Source organism: Orussus abietinus, unplaced genomic scaffold (genome assembly GCF_000612105.2).
Source record: "Orussus abietinus isolate OABI.00-Male unplaced genomic scaffold, Oabi_2.0 scaffold17, whole genome shotgun sequence".
NCBI lineage: Eukaryota > Metazoa > Arthropoda > Insecta > Hymenoptera > Orussidae > Orussus > Orussus abietinus.
In genome coordinates this window covers 126,183-147,240 of record NW_019395988.1, presented here as the reverse complement: position 1 = coordinate 147,240, position 21,058 = coordinate 126,183, and the positions used below count along the sequence as shown (strand labels likewise).

The window sequence follows — 21,058 nt, the reverse complement described above, 5'->3', positions numbered from 1 at the left end:
TGGTCGAAGGTTTTCAGCTCCCTAGTGGTCAATTTCCCACTCAGACGGGAATCATTAGTCTATGCTCTCGGGGCACTTCCGCGGAGGGCGAGAAGTACACTTCATAAGCAAGAGTCCTGAAACCAAAATTCGCAATCAGCTGGGAGTGCCTCGGAGCGGTCTCCTCCCCGAATCCCGGTAAATGCCGACTCTTTCTCCACCTTGAAAAAAGCGCCATCTCCGTCTCGAGTGCCATCCGGTTCTCCGTCCGAGAGACTTCCAAGACCGCATCGACCTGGAGAATAATTAAAAATATCATTACTTTTTATCCCGTGTTCGGTATCAGCCGTGGAGTCCGCGTGCCTTACATTCGTCCCGCACCCCTGCGTATGGAAGAAATTGGGAAGAAATTGGGAAGAAATTGGTATCGGCAGTTAGGTCGGTACTTACGGCATATAATATAATCTCCGAATGGGGAGAAGAAACCCCTGGAAGGAGCGGAGTGGAGCGCACGCGCGCACACGTGACTCGCCGCGCGCGTATTTCAATCACGGCGCGTCACGCGACGCGCACCCTGGCGCGCCGGCTGTCTAGACTGCCGTCAGACGTATTGGGTTCGCATAATGCGCTATATAGGGTACATTACACCCGGGTGTCATGTACGTTGGCTCCGGTGCGTTTCAGCTGACATAACCACCACTAATTACCGGTCGGCGCGCCGGGAACGCTAGATCGTCCCGGCCTCCCCGTCCCGGCCTCCCCGGCCCGGCCTCCCCGGCCCGGGTATATAGGCGCGCGCGAATCGCGTGGAAGTCCCTCGGTATATCCTTCGTTCCTTGCGAGGAAGAAACGAGCTTTCCGCCCGGCAAAGACCCGACGCCATCGCGTCAACGATACGCGCCGGTACAAATTCGTGTGCCCTTTTACGGGGCCGTAGAGCGAAACGTTCGCTATTTGATTCTCTATCGAAGAACGAATATCTCAAAGTACGCGAGGGTAGCGAGCGAGTTTCGCGTGCGCGGCGGAAATGCAATTTAATTGCAAATTCGAAATGTTCTAAATTTGCCGGAGGGACGCGACTGCGCGTTCGGTCCGACATCGATCGGCGAGATTGCGTCGGATAGCCGATCCACCGATCGGTGTCACGGCGATACGTTGCCCCCTGCTTTTCTATAAATTACCCCCTAGCCGGCCTCAGGTGAACGAGACACCGTAAGGCACGACAACCGGTTCGGGGACTTTAATTTATGGAAAATTAAGAGGCAGTTTGTGGAAAAATACGTTCATATTTGAGATTTTACGACGGCCCCGCCGAGTGGACGGAAATTATTAAACGATTATTGCAGGCCTTAAGGTGATGCGAAACCGACGTTCGGGGGGGCTCCTTTGTTTTTTTTTCCGACTGGCCCCGAGGAAGGTCTCGATCCCCATGGAATTTAACCTTTGTCTTCAAATTCGTTTACGGACACTTTAAACATTTTTAATCGATTAAATCTCCCCCGTGGTAAGACCTTTTCCAGGACTTCCATATTCGGGTGGATCGCGAGGACTGACGCGGAGAAATACAAAAGGCAGAGTCTATTATCGCCGAACGCAGGGGCGATCCCTTAATTGCATATTTCGCAAATCTCGCATAAGAAACTCGAAACTACCGGGATGCACCCCGGTCCGGCTTAATGCAATAATGATTGCTTCGCAGAAGTGACTTTACCGCTCCTCGGAGCCGAATAGTCCTTTTTTACGTTTCTACGATGGCGCCGGTGCCTCCATCGTGCCTCCACCGTATTTACTTATCTACGAGGACTCGTGTATTTCGACGTTTATACCTGCGGACTAATCACCTTCCCTGGGCGTTGCGTATACTTAAGTGCCGATAAGAACCGATAGCGGAGAGGAGCACGGTTAACCGATGTAGGTGTCTCGTGCCGTGCAGCTCTCCTTGCACATCCGGATTCGCATTATCTCTACGAATGCCTGTTGTGTCTTCGACCGATCGACGGAGACTCAACCCGCCGATAAGCGCCTCCGCAACGCGATTGCGTTCGATCGAGTTCCTCTTCCGGAAGTGGCCGATCAATGGTGGAGACAACTTCCTCTTCCTACGGACCGAAGACTTCGAAAACGCGACGCTACACCCTTACTGTCATAAAGTATTCCCGAATGGGAGACAAAAAACCGACGTTTTGGGTATTTCTGCACGTTTCCAGGATCGCTCGGAGCTTAATGGACGGGTAGCGGTGATCGAGCGGAATCGCTGTTTAACCGGAGAAGCGCAAACGTCGGCCCGATTCCCGAGGCGATTCGTCGATTTCTCCGGAGCGTACTTAATTATTCGAGCAGACGAGGATTGCGCTTTCGAGGGTCTTATTGCACGGTGCTGGAGGTAAGTGCAGAACCCCGATGGCCTTGTGCGTCTCGACAAGCGTCTGCCGCTGCCCGGAATGCCCGCAATAATTGCTTACCTATGCCGTGCGTGTGCGCTTAATCGGAGGTGCTTGAACCCCGTGCATAAACATCGTGCTTGCGCGGCTCGGCAGCCATCTCGAATAGCGCGGAGCGTACCGGCCGAACCTGCATAGAATTCGTCTATTAATCCGTATCGGCAGCCGCAACGATAACCCATGAAAATTCCAGGCGTTAATTCGCACGGTAGTAGAATGTGCGTCAAATTCGTTTACTCGTGTCCGGTCTCTGGGTTCGGAAAATCTTTCCCAAGGGATCGACCCCTCGGATGCCTCTAACGTATCGCGTTCAATTTTCTACAATCCGATTAGCTAATTCCATCCCGGTTACGGTCGCGGTACCGTGACACGGGGTATCCGCGAAGGCCTTATCCCGTGACGATGACTTACGCGGGTCAACGCGTGTACCTCGCCCGCCCTTGTCGGTGGACAATTTTTCCAAGTCCGACGAGCAAACAGGAAGGAGCACTTGAGGACGGGCGAAGGAACTGCTTATCTATCTCGGTGAAACTACTTGTCCATCTTAAGTGCCCGGTTACTCAGCAATTGAGATCAAATATTATAAAGCTCGACCGCTTATCGGCGCTCGTGTTAAGGGCGCCTCTTCGTTCACGCGTTTCCCCCGACATGACCGCGTAGAACGCTAACGGATAAGTCCATCTGCCGTGATATCCCGATCCCAATGTAACCCAATCTCGAGGTTAAGTAAGTAGTTGATGTGGATAAAGTTTCATTTTTAACTGGGGGCGTAGAAGCAAAACTTTACTCGAATATTTTGGTCCTAAGAAAAAGCAACATTTCCACGTTTCTTTTTTTTTTTAACTTATTCGTAAAGGTATATTTAATTTTGTATAAAAAATGTAATTTCCAAGTCGCCGCGTTAACGCGGGGCGAGCACGCATCAGGTGATGGCATGAGCGTAGGAGAGCACAGGAAGGACCACTTGTCCCAGACAACGTACACGCGAGAAACTAACAACTATTCGCCGTCTCGTCTAGCGAATATCATCCGGAACCCGTGTATGCATCCCCATACAAACCGGAGACCACGAAAGAGACGACGGCGCGTCCACGCGCTCTCTCACTCGAACTCATCTTTCATCCTCCATCGTTCGTGCTCCGTTCGTGCTCCGTTCGTCCGCCGTCTGGCCGTCAAATACGTCCGCATTCCTAGCCTTCAATTACGAGTCCTTGTCTATTAGCGAAACCCGGTGCCAGCCACGAGGGACACGTGTCGCCAGACGAGAAGAAAGACCGCGATCGTATCCTGATGATATTGCATATTAAAAAAAGGAAAACAAAAAAGGACGAAAAACTGCACAGCCAACGAGAACAGCCGGCGAGATCTTTTTGGGACGAATTTCTTCGTCGGATTCGGGACGCGGGATTTATCTCGTACATGGAAGAAGGAAAAAGGAAAATTCGTTCGGCTCGCGGGTCATTTTTCCGGGAGTAACGATCTCGCAACCCCTGAGAGCGCCCGTTTATGCGCAGCCAGGAAATTGGACGCTAGGAATAATTAGCGCCGTTATTTACGATCCTCCACGGCGTTCAATTACGCGTTTCCGCACGCGGAAGCGAAGCCTGCGCAGCACGGAAAAGGTACGAGTCCACTCGAGCGTGAGCGAAAACCGCGGATGGTCCTGGGGATCGTTGGGACGACCAACGGGGACGATCTCGATTTCTGGTCGAGTCGGCGCTCTCGTTCCCGGGGAGTTCCCGGGGAATCTCGCCGGGTCCGAAATAGAAGCAAAGGAAATAAACTATTATCGAGAAACGACGGGGCTGGGGCAGAGGCCGGAGTGAAGAAATAATTCGTTGCACGGGCGTGCACGTTGCTCGGCAACATTATGTAGACGCGGATGGAGGCGGGCGTATATTTATTCGGAGCCCCTCGGAGGCCGAGAGGATTCCCGGGCTCGGAATCGGCGGGCCTTAACGTGGACCAAGTCGGCGTTAACAAATGGGCCTCATTTGTCCTCTGTCGGACAGTTTTTGGGCCCCGTCTGGCCTTGATGCGCCGCCCCCTCCGGAGGGCTGCCAGTTTTGCCGATTTCGGAGCCACCAATCGACACGAATTAGGATCAATGGCCGGGTATGCATACGAGTCCCCAGTCCCCGGTCTCCCGGGCACTTGGAAATTGCAAAATAAAGAAAGAAACTTTTCTACATCCTGGGGATCAAACGGAGGTTATTCCAAGGGAGTTCCTCCTATGGCCTGTTATCAGCTTTAAGGAAATAAGCTTGATTAACGAGATGGGAGAGCGAGGGCTGTGACCCGGATGGAGAGTTGGGGTCAAGTAGAAGTCGAGTCGGGCGAAAAGCTCGGAAACGCGCGAAAAAGACAGAAAGTATCTTCGAGGGTCGTTAGAACACTGAATATGCATAATTAGGTAATGAAATTAGTTGAGCGAACCAGTCGAGGCGTCGCCGACGTAAAGGTTCCTTTTTAGTCGAACCCTCTGCAAATGGGACTTTCAGCGGAGTAATATATTTACAATATTCCTATGAACGTCGGAAGCTCTTCGGACCAAATCTTTAATATCCGAAAAGTTCCTTCGACTCGTATCCACTTAGAACCCATGGAATTCGCGAAACGAAGCTTTTAAATTCGCCATCAAGGAATCATCCAGATCGCGGCTTCAAAATTCGACCGCAGCCGGAAACTATCTAGATTTAATGAATAAAATCAAACGGAATGTCGCAAATTATTTGTAACATGAGCATATTATTGCGTTACAGCGTCACCGCGAGAGCAACCCGAACCAGGTATAAAATTGTCCGAATAATAATTACAAACTCGGACAACGATTTTTAACGCGTCAAACGAGTCGAACGACTTCCGGGCCCTGCAATGCCCGAGCCGAGTATTTCCTTTATACGTATGTACACGGTTGAACGATCTAAGTGAACAATAATTGCAAGTACGAGGTGATCCACGGTCCACCTCGAAGAGTCTTTAAATAAATAAGAAGAGAAAAATCCCAGCAAAGGGGAATCGACGCCCATGATTCGACTTCTATCGACGTCTCTTCTCCCGAAGAAGAAAACATACGTATTAACTATTCCGAAATCTCCTTGTATCTCTGCTGAGTCTTCCTCCACAGCGCCTGCTTCTTCTCCGTTCCCGGGGAAATCTCGATCGTGGAAATCTCCGCGTCCGATGCACCCAAACCAGTCTTGGTGCGGTTGCTCACCACTTGAACCTGCAACAGGAAAATCAGAGGCCACGATTGTCCTTTTACAGTCGATAATCGATGCCTTCGGAGGTCGGAACGATCTCGCTTATTTCTTTTTCCGGGAATGTCGAGCATTCTCGTCCGCGTCGTGGGTGTGACGAGAATCAAAGATGGCGTCGCCTCGAGCGGCTTCCTCGTGGGTGCACTCGGCGCCCGATTATTTGGGAGAGGGAAGATTTGCATTTCGCTGGCTCACAGCTGTCGTATTGTTCTCGAGTGTGAATAAATTCGTCGACGGGTTTGCTCTCTTTGGGCCTCTCGGTCCATTTCCTCTCTTTCGGCGGAGAGGAGACGAGTCGCCGGGATCCGCGGTTCCTCTGTCTCCGAACCCGACGCCAGCGTGCCCGAGATAATCATAGTATAAACAAAGACGTCCCAACGAGTCTCATGCGCGAAAAAATATCCTCGTTGAAATTTCAAATCCCCGAAGCTTCCGCATGGAAGGGGTCGCCATAAAGATCTAAAAAACGGATCTCGCGGATGAAACTCGAGACACGAGCGAGGGCCATTTTTAATTACGAGCGTCTCGCGACTTTTAAACGAATACAAAATAAATTCGAACAACGCGGCAACTGTTATCGCCGTTTGCAGTTATCGCGTCCATAAAGACAAAACGGAACGCAATTTCCCGAAATCGTTACACCTCCTGATATACATTTTATCGCAGCAACATCGACGCCATTCGTCGCGTCTCGGGGAAAAAACCGGATACCAAAATGGCGGCGCCGCGAGACGCCGGAGACGGGGCCCTAGACGGCCGCGAAAGTGGAGAAAGAGGAAAGAAAAGAAAGAGGCGCTAATACGGGCCGGCCATAATACGGAATGGAGGCTGGCAGGTATCTATGCAAATTCGGCCCTCGGACGAGTCGTGATAAGTGTCCGAGCGTCCGCGTCGAGGCAATCAAAACCCCGGCCGTATCTCCGAGGGTCGGGCGACTTCCATTTTGGGCCTTACAGATCGCAGATTGGCTGCCCACGGATTTTCCACTCTCCTCCGGTTTCTCTTTCTCCAAAAGCATCCTCGGTCCGAGCTATTCCCTCGGAATGCCCCCTGCCCCCCGTCCACGAGTTAGAGATATCTCGTCTTCCGAGAGTCTTAGACGGGCATTTGCATAACTTTACCGAGTCCTCCTTCCCCTCTTGGCTCGTTCGGGGCGTTTCCACTTCTATCCCGGGGAGGTATCCTTATTTATCGAGTCGCGCGGGATAATATTCGCGATTCCCCTCGGTACTTCCGCTTATCATTGAATTCGCGGATATCAAGCGATTTGCGTATATAAGGATCAACGTCATGCAAGAAAGCTCGTACAGAAAACCGGATGGACTCGCGAGTCTTTACCGCGATCGTATACTCGGATAGAGATAATAAAACTATTAAAAAAAAAAAAAAAATGATAGTCATGAAACTCGGAGGAATCTATCACCGATTCTCGCGTAACTTTCTCCCCAGCGGTTCGATTCGACAAGGCACCGCGAAACGGAGATGTAAACACGTCCTCGCTCGTCCTCGCTCGCCCTGTCGCGACTTTAGATAGCAAAAGTGGCGATAAGCGAACATTCGAGTCCCGAGAGCGTCGGGGGCTGCACGGTCGAGCGGTCGTCCGCGTTCCGTGTTGCGGTTTCGAGTGGGTCGACTTTGGTCGATTTTGGTCGATTTTGGTCGATTTTCATCGAGCGCGTTACACCGGCTGATTCCCGGTGGAGCATCGCGACGCGTCTCGCTCGATAAATCTCGCGGTCCCGGAGACCTCGAGTCGAACATCCGGAGGAACGGGAGAGGATCGAGTCACCGGACTCGGAAAATCTCGGTCTCGGTCTTGCAAAGGAAACGAGACCGATTTCGTTCACGGGGCCTCGGAACCCCGAAGAGATGCCCCGGACGACGGCGGCGGGCAGTCACCGGGGAAATCTGGTTCCTGGTCCTCGCCTCGACTCTCGACCGAGAGAGGCCGAGAGAGGCCGAGAGAGGCCGAGAGAGGCCTCCTTCGTATTCGGGCCAAGGGTCGCACCAGACGAGGCCCCGCAGCCTCTTCCGACCCTTGACTCGATCCGCGCGCGCGTCCCGGCTCGTCGAGACGAAGGGGGAGAGCTCCCGAGTTTTCGCCGGACTCGGTTCGAAGAAACCGGCGACTCCGAGAGCATTTAGCGGCCGCCCGGTCTGCCCACGCGCCTTCGGACCCCGTAACGATGTTTTGATTGACAAGTATACGACGAGTTTAAAGAGTCAACGCCCACTTGGCTCCCTCTCGTCCACCGGCGCGATCGGACCAAAGTCGCGGGCAAAATGCCTCCTGGACTCGACGACGTCCCTCGGGAACCACCGCCCCTGCACCTTCGCGGGAGCAGGGAGGAAGGAAGACCTCGACGTCGTCCTTACTAATGCACGAGGACTCGTCTGGCCTCGTGCAGATTTCACGTCGCCGAGGCGACGTTTGCCCATGACTGTTTCAGACCTCGGAAAAAACTGACCCAGATCCGCGGCCGGGGCGGCTGGTGACCTCCGACCCAGACGGGTTCGAGGGAGTCGAGAACGGGGGGGGAATAGGCAAATAGGCCAGGGCGGCTAGACGGCGATCCGCGCCGTGATTACCGATTGGACGAATTAGCCGCGGACGGCGCGCCACGTCGAGCGCGACCCAGCCTCGTAGGCGACTGCGGTCGGGGACGGAGGTTTGAAATCATTCGATATCTACGCCCGGTCGATCGAATTCTTCCCCAAAACGTAGCCTCTATTCTTTCTCGGCGAAGACCCAACCTCGGATGTTCCTCGCGACTCGGACGAGCATCGGGAGTTTACCGAGACCGGCGTCGACGACCCCGTCGCCGGTGGGACTCGTCCCAGACGGGCTGTGCCAGTTCGAAAGTTCGCCGTTCGCCGTTCGACGGCCGCATTCGGAGGATCTGGAAGACCTCGACGGAGATTTCCATCCTCTTCGCCGACCACGGAGAAGAGAGCGTATCTCGGGGGCGACGACCGAAGATTCGGGCCGATTTATGACCGCGTTACGCGGCATGGGAAGTAGCTAATACGATCGCGAGATCGCGACTCCGCGGCGGTTGCGACCGGGGCGCCCGAACGAATGCCAATTAGCGTCCGGTATCCTGAGTCGGTCCAATAGAGGAACCCCTTTCGAGGCCCGACCAAGGAGGGGCGCGGATCGGCCTTTTCCGGATGAGAATGCCTCGGTATTTGCTCGGCATTAATTAGTTTGGCCGTCTAGACGCTCCAGACTCTCTCTAGACCGAACTGGATAGACCGAGACCGAGACCGAGACCGAGGTTGCAGTCTGCCCCGGCCCACCCCTTCCGCCGTCGCGGCTCGCGCACCTCGCATATATGTACCCCCTGTCTCTATGTAAGTACATGCATAACTACGTGCACGCGTATACATAGTTGCGCGATAATCCTATGATGGATGTCCCTAGCCAGTCGGTAACTCCGAGGCCGGCTGTTTACCCAGACGGAAGCCGTCTGGCGGCGATAGGGCAACCGACGCGCGGACCTTCCTTCGACTATGCGAAGGTACACGGCAGCCACGTCCGTCCGGCACCTGTGCCGAGGACCCGCGCTTCCCCGAATCTCCCCTCCGATTCGGCCCGCGACATCGAGGAGATTAATTTCCCTATGGGACGAACCGATTCCGCGCCCCGGCGCCCCGGCGCCCCGGCGCCCCGTAAACGGTTTTGCCCGGATAGACGGTGGATAGAAGACGTTTGAGAAATGATCGAAAGTCGCGAGACCGTGACGAGGCCCAAGATCCGCTCCAGGTGCAATGAACTTTTAGGTCGGCTGGGCGGTAATGAACGCAATTACCTGCGCGGGGAGAGACCGAGAGAAATCGCTCGGGTGGAACTGCAATGAGTGCATCCACCGGAGATAAAGAACCAGTCGGCTAGACCGCGTCCAGACGCGGCCCGGACCGGACGTGCTCCTTGCTGAATTTCATTAAAGCACCGGCCTTCCCATCCCCCTCTGGATCCCCGATTTTCTCCATTAATAGTCGACGTTTTCCCCTTGCGCGTATTTTCAAGGGAGAGGATCGCGATCGCCCGGAAATCGACTCCGCGAATTCCGATCGGATAGGATAGAATATAGGGGGGGCTTCGGGCGCCTCGTTCCCCGATCTTTGACAAATGAATCACGAATTTCGCCTCGACGACGCGAGTACCTGCATTTCGGGGATAAAAGTAGTCGAGGAGGTCCTTAGCGCCGTAACGACGGGACAGCGATAACGAGAGCCAGATTCGCGAGAAACTTCCTCCCCGGGACGGGATAACTTCCGCTTTCGGTTTTTTCGCGCGACCCGTAAGTAAGCGCTCGCTTTCTAATAGACGGCCGGTGCGCTGCAATTAATGGATCGGCGTACATATTTGCGCCTGACGATTTAGCCGGGCCTCGGCCCGTGTACCTCGCGTCTAGACCGATCGACCGCTCTGCACCCCCGCGACCCCCGTAGGCGCGCATGGGCGTCGACGGCCTCGATTAACGCGTCCCTCGTGACTCCCCGATTTTCCCGCTCGCTCCGGCGACAAATGCCCCCGACAACCTTCCCGGCTAACGAGCCCCGATTACGGGGCGCGACGGGACGGGAAGAAATTTATCATTTTATTACGTCGCGTTAGGATTTTTGCGAAATTCCGCGGAAAAATCGGCGCGGCGTCGGTCGGAGGAGAGGTCACGGTGAAGCGATTTCTCGGCCCTCGCGGGCCGCCATTTTTCTAAAACGTTGGCGTACCCCGTGAGAGAAGGGTGATGCACCTGCCGTCTCCCGGCGCAGATTCGGCCCGCAGGTGCGAGCGAGCGAGCGAGTGCAACGCTCGGGTGTTTATACCCCCGCGGACGTGCACGTGCACCAGGAGAGCCCGTAATCCGATCGCGCGGTTAGTCAGCGAACCTGCGTCTAGACGGCAGAGATTCGCGTTGGATTTGTTTGCGACTGTGGGTTCCCACCTGTTGCCTGACGCGTCGCGACGCGCCGCGACGCCCTCGTCTCCCGGGCGCGGAAAATCGCGAGATCGGGCGAGATCGGGCGAGATCGGGCGAGATCGGGCGAGGGAATTAGAAAAAACTAACCTCGATATCGTATAAAATAGCGGATACTAAAATGAATACCCTTCGCTCCAGAAGTCGGAGCAGTCGTTAAGAGGCCGACGTCGAACGTCCCGGAGAGAAGCGCGGACAAGGTATGCGATGCGTTTTGATACGTAACCACGATTCCTCTTTTTTCGCTTCAGGAGGACGTCGAGTCTCGGCGTTTACCTTAATAAAGTCGAGTTTATTGCAGGCAGGGCGTTTTGCTTAACCGGACGATGTCGCTACCGAGAAGACAAAGGGGGGCAAAGAAAAGCTCACGAAGGAAAGTTCCTTTGAGCGCGGTCGCGATCGGGTTCTTCCCGAGAGGGATCCTGGGAGCTCCTCGCCCCCCGGCCCTTCTTTCCGTAATTAATTTGATTTTGATTTACAGAGTAGGCCAAGGCTGTCAGTGGGCATAATATATGGATATTGTATGTCCAATTGAAATATCGTTGCGAGCACTAAGATCCACGATAAGCCGCGCTCTCTTCTCTTGCGCCCACCCTTCGGGGCATGCGCTCAAAAGTTGTTTGCGAGACCTTTTCTTGGCCGGCTCTTTTAAGAGGAACCTTCCACTTCGACTTCCTCGTCGGTCGTTACGATACGCGGATACTTTGGACCCGGCCATATGGAGCAATTAGCGGTCGGCAATTCCCCTCCGGACGGACAATGCCTTGCATCGCGCGATGCATTTCGCCTGAACCGTTCCGCGAAATTCCTGACTCTACCGATTCGCGGCTCGCGTCGTATCGTCATTTTGTCACGTTGGAAAATTCAATTGAAAATCCCCTGGGAGGGGAACTCGACGCGGCGAGGGTTGGCCGCGCCTCGAGAATGGGCCAAGCGGCTTCGCGGGGAAAAATCGACATATCCGCGTGGAACGGAGATGCGAGATAGGGGATTTTTCGCATAGCGTCGCGGCGCTCGGCCGTGACCGACGGACTCATTAACGAGGGACTCCTCCGCCGATTCCCGGATCCGCCGGGATCCGCCGGGATCCGCCGGGACTATCGATTATTCTTCCCTCGGACGTAGCCGCGGGCTGGAGGCTCGACGAACCGATCTCTTTCTCGCTTTTTCCCTACCCCCCGGCGAGGGAAAGCCTCGTCCAGAAATCGGTTCCCCCGCCCTGTCTCACCGAAAAACAACGATATTTCTCGTACTTCTTCCGCGGGAAATCATTTCTTCGATCCGAAAATGGTGATTCGGATTAACCGAGTTTGGACGTGATAAATCCCGGATTTCGAGGACGATGGAGACGCGGTCGTCGATAAGAATTCCTGAAACTTTTTTTTCCACGAGTTCGCATCGAAGAGGCACCTCGACGGAGGGTGAATCCGACTTCCGGCGGAAACCGCCAATAAATTCGGGCAAGGGATGAGACGGCTCCGAGGTGTCCCGATGACCCAATTCCCGAGACAATGAGATTTCCTGTGGACCCTCGGAAGATGGGGCTCGCCCATCTCCTCGCTCCTCCCGTCCCTCTCTCTCTCTCTCTCTCTCTCTCTCTCTGCCTCGCATTACATAATATCGGCGACCTTGCATTCCGTCGTTCCTCCGCCTGCGGCGGGCCTGCACGTGCACCTCACTTCCGCTAGCCCGTTTTTTATCGGCCTCTTTTTGGTTTCGTCAAAGAAGACGCAGAAAAGGGCACACGCGGGAGAGAGCAACAGGTTTAGGCGGAGCGGGAGCCTCGACTGGCCCGACGACCCCGACGTTTCTTTTTTTCTCCTCGGCTAATTCGATCGATCGATCCTCCGAAAGGGAGAGGATTCGCTTGAAAAGGGAAGGAAAGGGCATTTCGGTCCTCGGATCCCGGTCGATCGGCCGGCAGCCGACGCCAAGGCCTATAAAGAGCGGAAAGGGCGGAAAGGGCGGAAAGGGCCGAAAGGACCGAAAGGGATGCAATATGGAAATCGGACGAAATCGTAAAACGCGGCGGCGTTCTTGTCTCACCCGTAAACCTCGGCTCGGCCGAGGAACTCCATAAAACGAAATAGTTGCAGCCCCGCGGATGCACCTCCGAGCGGCGTCCCGGCGGTGCATCCCGCGAGTCGGGCGCACCGCAAAGGGGGAATAACGCGTTTCCGCGAGGATGCCGGAAGTGGTCGTATCGGAGCCCTTGGAAGCGCAAATGGGGCCCATAACGAACCAGACGGAAGGGCCATCCCGCCGAAATCTCGTCCCCCGGCCGTTTACGCGAAATTGCCCGGTCACTCCACGGCTTGGCCGGCTTGGCCGCCTTTGCCGCAGTCGTGCATGCAAAGCGAGTCTCGAAAGGGGCGAGGTTGGACGCGAGTTAGCGGCTCCGGCTCGCTCGAAAATTCTTCACGGGCGGAGGAAATGCCTGGACCGAACATCGACGCTATCGTTCCCGCTAATTCCCTCTACACCTCGCGGGAAATACGACCTCTTATAAATCAGGGTTCACCCGCTACTTTGGCGGGTGAACTCTGAATTTATCGACCGGATAACCACCGACGACGCTTATCGGAAATACCGAATGCAAGCTCCGGCATATTTAAAAGCCTCTCCTCGGCAAGACCAGCGCCAAGACCAGCGCCAAGACCAGCGCCAAGACCAGCGCGCGTCTTAAACTAGTCTCAAGGTCCGGTATTTCCACTTTGGGTTTAATATTGGCTCGATAAATAAACCTACCCAGCGAATCGTAACTCCTTCCATCCCCGTGGGAAGTAACGCACCCCGACTCGTTCTTTAAAACCACGGGGCGGCCGACGAAAATTCCTCTCGAACGGCGCCTTGCGGTTTTTACATTTCTTCATTTGATGCAATCGGTACTTTACGATGGCCCTTTTCTCTTTTCCCTCTCATGGTTCATCCGGTCGCTGTCTCCATTTTTTATGGCGTCGAGCGGCCCCCGAGCACTCAGGAAAATCAAGTTCCCTCGGAACTTTATTCCACATAGGGAGCGAAGACTTCCTCAAACCGTTTATCCGTCTCGGCGGTTTACAATCGCCATTCGCGGGCCCTTTTACAATGTCTGGTTTTATGGCCGGCCCTTCTAGGCAATCCCGGCATAACCTAGGATCGCCTAGATGCGCCGTTTCCCTCGGTCTCCCCGCCGGGAAATCGCCATACCGTTTTACGATATAGGTCATGCCTCGGGAGATGCAGTTGCAGCCGGCGAACGCACCCCATAAAAGGGATGGATAGCGCGATGGTAAAGGGCATTCACGGGAAACGACGCGCCATCCCTTGCTTCGTTAAGGCCGATATCGAGGATGGAAAAGAGAGAAGCTTTTTTCGAGCTCGCTTGCTTCCGCGAGCCTCGAGGCCTAGGAGGCCCTGAAAAATCGGGAAAAGGAGCAAAACGAGCTCTAACGACCGCTTCGGCGTTCCGGCATCGGTAAGCGTTACAGATGCCAGTCAGAATGCAGATTAGCTTCCTCTCGGGGGCTCGAATCGGCTCGCCACCGTCGCTGCGGGTAAATCGCGGGTAATTGCGATGCAAAGTGCAAACGGCCGCCGAGTCGCTGAGGGCGAAGCGCACGGAAAACGGATAGCGGGGCGGGAGAAGACGCGTTCCTCTTTCCCCGAGCTCGACCGAGGGCTCGAAGGTTCGGGTTTACGAGCGAAAACCGGGGCGTCTCTCCGACAGGGCGAAGGCGGCAAAGTCGGGAAAGGAGTCGCGAAATAAAGCCGGGCGCGCGATAGGGCACGTGATGCCGTCTAGACGAAGTAATGATTTGGATTTCAAAGCATTTGCATGAATTAACCTCAGGAGCGGTCGACGGCCGGTGCGGCCCTCCGTTCTTTTTTACCCCCGACCGCCCCGACTCGCGCTCGTTGTCATACGAATGTGCTGCTCTCGGCTAATGGTCGGAGTGCCCGGATTGGCCGATCCAGGCCGATCTTTCGAGCGACTTTTAAATTTCCCACGATTTACCCTACGTCTGGCTGGAGTAGAAAGTCATATTTGTAGATCCGCGATGTCAACGGATTCGTCGGATCGGGGACGGTGATAATGTGACGACTCCGAATCGTCTCGAAGGAGACGCGGAGGGAGCGAAACTTACCCGATCGCGTCTCGGCGGTCCCCGGGACCCTCGGATATTATTATTCCGCGTTCCGGTCGCGGCCAGATGGCACGGGGAAATCGTGATTACAGGCATTACCGACTAGCGACCGCTCAACCCGGATTCGCGCTAACTGGCCGCGCCTCGCTTCCTTCGCTTCCTTCGCTCCGAGCGAATCTCCCCGCGTTTCTGGGAAAGCGGGCGAGTTCAGGAAATTTTCCTTCGGGGCAACGACTCGGCGGACTTTGTCCGAGACCTGGCCGGAACTTGAGCGGCAAGAATGGCAATTTTTCTCCGGGTTTGGAGAGAAGAACGGCGAATAAAGTGGGATACTCGGGGCTTACCGAGCCATTAGCCAAGGGCCCCTGAAACAAATGTCGGTCTCCTGCGCCCGGCGAGTTAGCTCTAACGAGCTGCAGTCAGCCGCAGACAATCGCGTCTAATCAGGCCGAAAGTGAAAAAACCAAGACATCGAGGTCCGATCTCTCCCTCTACCTGCGGCCATCTATCTGCCCGTCTCCAGCTGCCCATAGGGCGAGGCCAACAAACCGAGGCACTCGTTTGACTCTCCGGCTTTCCAAGCCCCGAGTCCCTTCGTTCCCACCCAACGGTTACCCGCTAGCGCGAAACTTGGACGGACCTCTCTTATGTCCCGATTTAGTGTTACGCTCTGTTCGATGTATACGAATACGACGACGGGGAAAAATCAAGAAAATAGCAAACTCACGGGTTCCGTCCTACCGCTTCCGTCTTTCCCGAGGGACTGTCCTTCCGACCAGCCCATCTTCGACAGCAACTTGAAGCCCTTGTTGTCTTTCGCTATCGAGCTGTAACGATCGTATCATAAATGTATCGCGAAGCAAGAGTTTCTCGAGTTTTCGAAATAAAATCGGGCATCGACTTACACGTCGACGGAGCTCTGTTGAGTTTTAGCGTGATGGTTAGAGGATCCCACGCAATCACGCCTTGCCTGCGCTCTGTCCTGATAACCCACGGCAGGTTGGCTGGCAGTGGCGGTATTGTCTTTGTCGACCCCAAATTTATTTTTCAACCGCTTCAGCTCCGACCTGTGTTGCTCCTTCTTGCTTGAAATGACGTTTTCTCCCGTATTTCTACAGTTTTGCAGGAGACCGGGCTCGCAATATCCGCAGGTTTCGTGTCCGACATGGATGTGACACAACAATTTTGTACTACCGATTTGCACTATGGAGCCATGCGTTATTTCGCGAGGCTCCGACTCTTGTTTCGACACGGAAAGTCTAGTTCCGTTGAGGTAGGTTCCATTTCGTGAACCCAAATCAATGATCTCGTACCGTTTCTTGTCCTCGTCGTAGCGAAACTGGGCGTGATGCTAAAAAAGGGACGGCTCTTTGCATGGCGTTCCAATAAAGCGCTCCCATAAGACCTACCTTGCTGATATTTATGTCCGGGATAAGAACGGAGTGATCACCTTCTCTGCCCATTGAACCGCCGGTGTATGCGACGAGGAACAGGGACCCCACCTTTAATTTTGGAAGGCTGGTCTCTTTCACGATTATCCGCATACAGGGAGGATAGGTCTTCGCTAAGTCTGGAAAAGATAGGGCAGAGTCGTTTCACTCGATGATTCTAGTCTTTCCTGTATTAGTTGGTCTTATAAAAAGACTAATTCGTTGCCATCTAAAATTGGAATCGCGAGTGTATTGTTTATAGAGAAGGATGAATAGGAGGTGGATATTTCCCTTCCTGGAAAAAAAATTATAAATAAATGAACCTTGTTCTTCATCGTTTTCGCTCTCGGTGCTTGAAGACGGGCCAGGAGAAATTTCCTGGGCACTAGAGTTGTTATCACTGTCCGAGCACTCGCCCTCTTCTGGCTCATCGCCTTCGGAGTTTTCCCCTTGCAGCGTCAATTTCATCTTTTTAGCCTCGTCCTACAAGAGAGACAGGTATGCATATTAAAGGCAAAGGTTAATTACCTGCTGCTTGCGGCCAGTATCTTTGTATCGATATCTTTGAGACACCGGCAATTAACGCATTTATGTCGTCTGAAACCTGAAAGGAAAACAGAAAACCTCTATGTAGATTCAAACTTCTGCCACGCCATTTATTAATGCATCACTTTCCATCGATCATATCAATGGATTCGTTCGTAGAAATTTAATTCGGTAGAGGATTCTCAAATATAGTTTATGATGATAAATAACAAAGAAGGAAGTACCTTCTGTGCCCTTTTGGATCGCCTTTCTTCCTTTCTTTTATTTTTTTTCTGTTTCTTCTCTGCGTCTTCTTGAGGTGCAGTCTGCACTTGGCTGTGAAAGATGTACGTTTTAGTCGTTCCATCGTAAGAATAGTAGGTTCCAGAATTTCCATCGTAATAAAGACTTTGTGCCTAAAATGTAAGAGAAATTCCAAATAAATTAAACGTTCATGTAATTTGATTTAATTTTTGCTAACGCATAATTAAAATAATCACCAACCGCGTCATAATAATATCCAGTATTATAATCGTAATATAATCCAGAGGTCTCTTCGTATGCGAAGCCGGTTTGTTGCACAGCTGATTCCGCTACCTGCTTTACTTGCTCGACGAGACTTCCGGGAGTGTCGGAATCATTTGTGCTCCAGTTATGTAAAACTTTTGGTTTTACTTCCTTTGGCTCAGGTTCGGTTTGCACTTCAATATCAACGTATAGTTTCTTTGATTCTTGTACTTTTTTTCTCCTCTGAAAATACATATTTACATGTTACTATATAATTCCATTAAGTATGACAATAAACTAATATTAAAGTATGCTTGCCTCTCTTAATAATTTAGTCCGTAACTTAATAATTTTCTCATGCTGCCATTTTATATGTCCCTGCAATTTACATATAAACTGCACCACATGAGGAAACTGATTCAATTCGTCTCCATAGCTCTCGTCTGTATTAATTGTTGCGTCTTCGTCGTTTTCACTTAAGGCTAGATCATCTTCCATTATCTCCATGATCAGGTATTTACTCCAAATTAATAAAATATGATTAAATTATTTTTTCACATTCGGCACCAAGTACATCATCGAGTACTTCAATTTTCAAGTACATTTACTCATGTTTCCCTATATAAATATTCGTGCACATATAATATTAGCATTAAATAATGCACCGACATAAATAAAGAAAAGCATCATAATTACTTATAGTGGTATAACTCTTACAGATATACCACGTACATCAACATAAACATTTAATGATATGACTTGTATATATAAATACCACAATGCAAAATATTTGATATATCTATTCAATGTCTCGTTTTATAGGTTGGAAGCACTTTAACTTACCTCGAGTTGTTAATGATGAAATACGTTTCCGCTCACTCGACCCCAGGGCTGACATAACCATGATTGAATGTGAAAATTAACATTCATTAATAATCGCTTCTAATTTTTCTGCGATTTTCTTTAATCTCCAGATGTTAGAGATAGGTTAGATTTTATAAAATTCAACAATTCTTCAAAATCACTCAAATTCGACCGTAATCAAATCCAATGAAATTCAAAAATGAATCAAGCCAATGACTACGTCTCCAATGTACTCGAAATCCGGGATTTATAGGGTCCAAACCCAGTAAATCTGAATTTAAGTGTCGATCGAGACGTTCAGGGAGTCGATTCTGTAACTCGAATCTAATATCTAATAAAAATGTCGAAAGTGGACACCTCCTACGATTCTGTATGCTGTGTGTATACTGACGGTCACGAATGGCTTCCTCGAGCACATGGCGCAGCCTGGTGGTGGTAACGTAAACGTTACGCAAAAAACGAGCTCAAGACTTATTATGTACTTGCGGTACTACACGAGGAAGCCATTCATGACCACCAGTGTACACATGTTTTTTGCGTTGTTAGGTTAAGTTTTCCCACCCCGTTAGAATGTCCGTACAAAAAGCATATCAAATTAAGTAAGTGAGTTCTACCAATAAGAAAGTAAATTCGGTGAACGGGATTCAAAAACAAGATAGTGAATACATAATCAAGAAAATGAACGAATTAACGCTTTTCTTAGAAGAGACCGTGTCCTTTGATGAAAATTATGTCCTATCCGTTTGTGGCACTCAAAGGTAATGGCACAATCTATCAAGTTATCTGATTTTACGCTCCCTAGTGAAGTGTTATTACATCTTTAACCTCTTTTTCAGCGATCCAGATTTTCGTATCGGTGCGGCGCTCTCGGATTGCTCTTGCATAGTTTATTCCATTGGCGAATCATTGAGTAAAACTGCTGTTCTATCGCATGCGGATTCACCGGTTGTTGGAATCAAGTTCAGTCCAACTTCAAGGAACATTCTCTATACGGCAACAAACAAAGGGCAGGTTTCAGCATGTGACATGAGAGCGAAAGGAAAAATAGTTGCTGAATTTAAAGGTAAGAAGATACCGTACAGTTTGCTAGTTTGTTTGAACTAGTTTCTTCATCTTTGTTTCATTGGTAGATAATACCGAAGATGGGAAATTAAAGCCTTTAGCCAGTTTTGATATCAGCAGCAACGAACGACTTATAGCCGGTGGTACAGAGCATATAGGAGGTGATGCATTCATCCTATTCTGGGACATACGATATATTAATTCTAAATTGGATGGCAGGAACAGTCTCCTCGGTGGATACTGGGAATCGCACATGGATGACGTGACCTGCTTGGCATTTCATTCCAGTAAACAGGATGTTCTGATGTCTGGAAGTACCGATGGTTTGATTAACATATTCGATTTAACACAGACATCCGAAGATTCGGCGTTAACCTACTCCTTAAATACTGAATCATCGGTGGTGAGTTTTTACAGATTCAAGTTTCATCGATTCATTGTGTTCTTCGATGCAACGAACGCAATAATGAACGATTAAAAATATTTAACCAGTGGCTTTAAATGAAAGGACAGGTTAGGTTGGCTGACCGATGAAAGTCTGTGGTGTACAACGCATACGCATTCCCTGCAGCTTTGGGAATGTGACGGTGCGACTCCATATGTCAAGTTTGATCGGCAATGCCTTGCAATGTTACAGGTAACAGAAAGGTTAAATACTTCTTTGGATCTCCTTCGTACATAAGTTTTCACTGATACATTTTACAGAACGAAGACCCAGATAATTGCTACTTAGTGAGGATGCACGTCACGGATACAGGAGCACAGCCTTTAGTTCTAACAGGATCGAGCAGTATTAAAGGGTGATTATCTTTTAACTACTGTCACCAAGTAACAATTTAAACGATTAATCCAAAGTTGACTTGCTAACAGAGAGAATCTGAGATGTGTAAATGTTGTGAAAGATCAACTGAAAACCTGCTACGATATCGCCGAGAACAAACAAATTGTGCGAGACAGCTGGTTACATCAAAAAGTAAGTTTCATAAAGTAACACAGGCTAATCCTACCGCAGATAATAATTACGAGTAAACTTTACCGTACTTTCTATCCAGAGTGGTTCCTTGGTTACGGGAGGAGAAAATGGAATTATAAACATTTGGAGGCAATCCGAAATGGCCACGCTCCAACAAAATCCTAGCCACAAGCTCCTTGCTAAAATTGGTGGAAAAAGTCGTGAGAAGCAACACAGACCTAAGCCATATTAAACGTAATCATAATGATAAGCGAAGAAGCTCGAAATGTAAATGGTTCATACGATTAATTGTAATAAAGTGAAATAAAGAGTACAAAATCTTGGCCTCCTTTTCTTCTTTTTTTAATTCTGTATTACCCGCACGTTTCTCTTTATTACAACAACAGTTTTATGTACATTTATAATAAATAGATGTTACTTCCTCGGATAGTGGATATTTATTCAAAGGCGAATGAACCGACAATGAAAAAGCGTCAGACACGCGTTTTGATAGTTTAGGAATGCTGATCGAACATGACCGTACATACGGACTTGTAAGAAAAGAGAAGCTCACAGTATAACTATTAGAGAATATTAATTACAAGGTGCCATTCTCTTCATTCACCGTTTTAGTAGAATTAGAGTGAAACGCGTTAGGAATTCACTCTCTCATTAGTCGCGAGTTATAGTAATGATTTGACCTTTTCGACTGCGTAAGACCAGAATGACAGGTAAATCCGTAGAGATTATATGGTTGTCTCTTCGCCTTCGATAGCATAATCTGTATTCTCATTATTTTTCAACAGGATTTCTGACTTAACCTGAGCTACCTCGTGAGTGTATGGTCTTAACGGGAATAGAAGTTCTTGAAAAATCTATCTCCCGAATAACATAACGACCTACGTAGAATATAAAAGGGGAAAGGCATC

General features: G+C 50.8%; 2 protein-coding genes across 6 annotated transcripts; one reads left to right on the top strand and one right to left on the bottom strand.

Annotated features, from left to right (window-relative positions):
- Positions 1-199: 199 nt before the first annotated feature.
- On the bottom strand, positions 200-18,445 carry LOC105702417 (angiogenic factor with G patch and FHA domains 1). 5 transcript variants are annotated; one of them, XM_023433978.1, is made up of 11 exons: positions 18,095-18,444; positions 17,570-17,869; positions 17,249-17,494; positions 16,990-17,160; positions 16,748-16,823; positions 16,543-16,668; positions 16,199-16,359; positions 15,695-16,140; positions 15,517-15,616; positions 5,496-5,646; positions 200-274 (listed from the first exon to the last, which is right to left on the bottom strand). In XM_023433978.1, exons 2-10 carry the CDS (start codon positions 17,756-17,758, stop codon positions 5,503-5,505), a joined length of 1,659 nt encoding a protein of 552 aa, XP_023289746.1. In that variant the 5' UTR covers positions 17,759-17,869; positions 18,095-18,444; the 3' UTR covers positions 200-274; positions 5,496-5,502. The 5 variants fall into 5 exon arrangements, with proteins under 5 accessions (XP_023289746.1, XP_012285395.1, XP_012285393.1 ...); XM_012429972.2 differs by lacking the exon at positions 200-274 and having other exon boundaries at positions 5,149-5,646; positions 17,570-17,771; positions 18,095-18,445; XM_012429970.2 differs by lacking the exon at positions 200-274 and having other exon boundaries at positions 5,149-5,646.
- On the top strand, positions 18,315-20,475 carry LOC105702336 (WD repeat-containing protein 89). The gene is made up of 9 exons (XM_012429835.1): positions 18,315-18,344; positions 18,579-18,714; positions 18,819-18,873; positions 18,952-19,178; positions 19,246-19,580; positions 19,686-19,814; positions 19,883-19,977; positions 20,048-20,150; positions 20,230-20,475. The coding sequence occupies exons 1-9, from the start codon at positions 18,315-18,317 to the stop codon at positions 20,380-20,382; spliced, it is 1,263 nt and encodes a 420-aa protein (XP_012285258.1). The 3' UTR covers positions 20,383-20,475.
- Positions 20,476-21,058: the final 583 nt, after the last annotated feature.

Coding starts and splice junctions, on each gene's coding strand:
- LOC105702417 (XM_012429972.2), bottom strand. CDS start 17,758: ATGGAGATAATGGAAGATGATCTAGCCTTAAGTGAAAACGACGAAGAC. Junction 16,669..16,747: donor ATACTGGCCGCAAGCAGCAG/GTAATTAACCTT, acceptor TGACGCTGCAAG/GGGAAAACTCCGAAGGCGAT. Junction 16,141..16,198: donor CGGACATAAATATCAGCAAG/GTAGGTCTTATG, acceptor TCCCTTTTTTAG/CATCACGCCCAGTTTCGCTA.
- LOC105702336 (XM_012429835.1), top strand. CDS start 18,315: ATGAATCAAGCCAATGACTACGTCTCCAAT. Junction 18,874..18,951: donor TCCGTTTGTGGCACTCAAAG/GTAATGGCACAA, acceptor CCTCTTTTTCAG/CGATCCAGATTTTCGTATCG. Junction 19,815..19,882: donor AATGCCTTGCAATGTTACAG/GTAACAGAAAGG, acceptor TACATTTTACAG/AACGAAGACCCAGATAATTG.